General features: G+C 43.1%; 1 protein-coding gene across 1 annotated transcript in view; it reads left to right on the top strand.

Annotated features, from left to right (window-relative positions):
- The window catches only part of pld1b (phospholipase D1b), a 45,495-nt gene that overhangs the window by 25,771 nt on the left and 16,226 nt on the right, over positions 1 to 3,498 (top strand). Inside the window, exons 9-11 of the mRNA XM_008396906.2 lie at positions 707 to 859; positions 1,724 to 1,873; positions 3,414 to 3,498. Coding sequence (XP_008395128.1) covers positions 707 to 859; positions 1,724 to 1,873; positions 3,414 to 3,498 — 388 coding nt within the window. The remainder of the gene's footprint in view (positions 1 to 706; positions 860 to 1,723; positions 1,874 to 3,413) is intronic.

The raw sequence follows: 3,498 nt of genomic DNA, 5'->3' as shown, positions 1-3,498 counted from the left end.
TCAGAACCCCCAGAACCATCAGAACCCCCAGAACCCTCAGAACCATCAGAACCCCCAGAACCATCAGAACCCTCAGAATCCCCAGAATCCCCAGAACCCTCAGAACCACCAGAACCCTCAGAACCACCAGAACCCCTGCAGGTTTCTCCCCCAGCCTGAGTCTCAGCTGTTCTCCTCCTTCCAGTTTGTCTGTTTTTCCTGCTCACACAGAAACAGGAAACTGGTTTTATCAAGTAACCGGAGCTTCAGGTGACAAACGGTAATAAACGGCTGCAGGTGAGATGAAGCCGCCGCAGGTACAGCTTCTTTCATGCAAACAGAAAACGTCTGGCATGCTAGGATCCTGCAAAGCATTGGAAAATAACTCTCCAAAAAAACACTTTGAAGAGTTAAAGACTCGATATTGACCTGCAGATTATTAAAATCTTAAAGGTCGACTTTGCATATCTGAGCTCTGGCTTTCTGTTCTGCTTAATAGCTAGCTGCTAAGCTAACACCAGAAGCAAGCTGGTTTACAAGCAGGCCATAATAAGTCGGAGTGGATCCACAGTGGAGCGCCTCAGGGCTGCGTTCTTAGTCCCACCTCATTCACACACAGCAGTGGATTTTGGACCAAACACAGATTTTGCTGTGATGAAAATGTATCATAATGAGTTTAATCTGATTTCAGCTGGTCACAGCGTTAGCGTGGTGTTTCTGTGTGCAGCTGGCTGGTGGTGAAAGACTCCTTCCTGATGTACATGAAGCCAGACTCCGGTGCCGTCTCCTTCGTCATGCTGTTCGACAAAGAGTTCAGCGTCAAGCTGGACTCCAAAGAGACAGAAACCAAACATGGCCTCCGCGTCAACAGCCTGTCCAGGTCCCTCAACTTTTCCTTTTCAAGCCTGTTTTCTCCTGGTTTGCAGCAAAATGAGTTTAAGTTCATCAGACGTTGATGCAACAAACAAGAGGCAGAGTTTACGAGCTAGCATGGACCAGATAAATGGAGGGAATCCTCCGAGTTGGTGCCTCTGGTAAGGCACAGGAGGTTAACTACGTCAGAACTTATTCGACAAATTTCATCCGTCTCCTGTTTAGCAAGTTAAAGGGGTGGTATTATGTAAAATTGACTTTTTAAAGCTTTATTATGTTATAATGTGATTCCCTGGAGTTTTGCTTTAATCTCCATGGCAACCATTCAGCTGTGCAAAACGTCTGGGTGGACCTAGCCCCGCCTTCAGGACGCGTCTCCTCCTCCACCCGGCTCCTTCAGACTAGCCTGCAGAAATTAGCAAACACCTGGAAGAGCTAAAAACGTTGCTGGAAGAGGATGACTTCCTGTAGGCGGAGCTTCAGAAAGAGGCAGTTTCTTAAAGAGACAGAGGTTCAATTTCAAGGAGTTGAATTAGGAAGTAACATTTTTTAGTCATATTTGACACGTAGAGCATTTTTACACCGACTGAAGGTAATTTAAGAATTTTTTTAATTTTTTTGTTCTGTTTCTTTCCTAATGCGATTTTACAAAATGCGTAAAATAAAAAATTGACGGCAACTATTGAGAAAGAAAAAATAGATGAATATGTTTTTCTTTTTTGTTCGTCTTGATTGAAACGCACCAGAAAACAAATCAAATCTGGTGACTTGAACGAAGGGAACCGTTCATGTCGCGACGCCCTGTCGGCTTCGGGTTGGCACCGGCTCTGTTCGGTTCTGAACAGAGCCGGTTCTGTGCGGTTCCGTTCAGGTCGCTGGTGCTGAAGTGCTCCAGCTACAGACACGCCCGCTGGTGGGGCCAGGCCATCGAAGCCTTCTCCCAGAAGCACGGCGCCGCCTTCCTCAGAGACCACCGCTTCGGATCCTTCGCCAGGCAGGAGGAGAACATCCCCGCCAAATGGTAACCATGACAACCAGCTTTCGCCGTAAAAACTACTTTTTTTATTATCCCTTTAAGGATTGACTGCATGGATTCTGACTTTGGTTCGTTACCGTTTACGTGGATGTCAGATGAATCTGCTGGATTTATTCTTCATCTGTGTCTGATGAAGAGGAGGAGAGTCTGTCTGTCTGTCTGTCTGTCTGTCTGTCTGTCTGTCTGTCTGTCTGTCTGTCTGTCTGTCTGTCTGCTGTAAACTGATGCAGCTTGTCTAGACGAGATCTGGTCCAGCTGCCAGAGTCCGTTTTCACCTCTTCAGGTTCTGCGTTTTTCAGGAAATCCTCCCAGTTTTCAGACCTGAAGCCGAGTCCATGTCCGTAGAAAAGTAAAAGTGAAGAAATGTTTATTTTTGAGGGTTTATTTTCTGTCTTTAACAAGCAGAGATGAAAGTTAATGTAGGTTTAAAGGATCCATCCTGTCAGTGGAGATTCTTTCTGCTGTAACCCGACACAAAGAGAGGGAAAGTGACACTCAGCAGCTCATCACCTGTCCACCTGAGGGCAACTCTACACCGGCTGTGTGTGTGTGTGTGTGTGTGTGTGTGTGTGTGTGTGTGTGTGTGTTAGTCAGTCAAAGCCTAATGTTTCTGCACCAACAAGTTGAAAACGGAAATTTAAACCAGATATTTACACAAACTTCATAAAAATAAAAGCACCAGACCTTTAACACACTCAGCCTTGATTCATTAATCATGTTGATTTTAATGCAATTCAGATTTTTAATGTAATTAATTGTTGTTTTTTTTTAAACAGATGTTCTGAGTGGAACTTTTTAATTCAGTTGTTTCTGGTACACCTGTAAATCTGACGCACAAGAAACAATAATGGATTACGAAGCAACTTTAAGCTAAAACAATAAATATCTTTGCTGTTGAGCTCATATGTCTATTTATTCAGTAATTTAGCTGCTAAAATTGGTTTTTGAAATGAAACTGTTGCTTATTTAAAATGCTAATTTTCACATTTTTAGTGTTTTTTCCAGAAAATTTCTGAGATTAATCTCACATTTTCCAAGTTTTTCTAGTAATTTCTTAGATTTTTTCAAACGTTTCCTTGTTTTTTCTAGAACTTTTTGGGGTTTTGGTAGAAATTTTAATTAATTCATATTTCTTTTTAAAAAGCCAAAAAGTTTAAACTTTTGGGACTCAGAAGTTTTCTTGTTTTTTCCAGACAATGTCTGAGATTTGTTTGTTTTTTCTAGACGTCATTTTTTTAGTTTCTCTGGTGGAAAATGATTCGTTGTATTTATTACTTTCTGTCTCCAATCCCCCTAAAACACACATTCCTGGTGAGGTTTTGGTTTTTTTCAGTGTAGCAGATTCATGGCTTCCTCCGTCCTGATTGGCTTTCAGCCCAATAGGCTGATTTATCTGGGCGTAACGATTCCCTCTCTCTCCACCCAAAACTCGCCCACTGGTGCTGCTCATTTATTCTGAATGAGCCAATCAGAAGCTCACAAAACAGTGACATCATCATCTGAAGGTTTGCTTCGGCTCCTGCAGGTATGTGAACGGAAAAACCTACATGGAGGACGTGGCGGACGCCCTGGAGGAGGCCAAGGAGGAGATCTTCATCACGGACTGGTGG

The sequence above is a fragment of the Poecilia reticulata genome, linkage group LG20, assembly GCF_000633615.1.
Source record: "Poecilia reticulata strain Guanapo linkage group LG20, Guppy_female_1.0+MT, whole genome shotgun sequence".
NCBI classification, from domain to species: Eukaryota; Metazoa; Chordata; class Actinopteri; order Cyprinodontiformes; family Poeciliidae; genus Poecilia; species Poecilia reticulata.
This window is presented reverse-complemented; position numbering and strand designations above follow the sequence as displayed.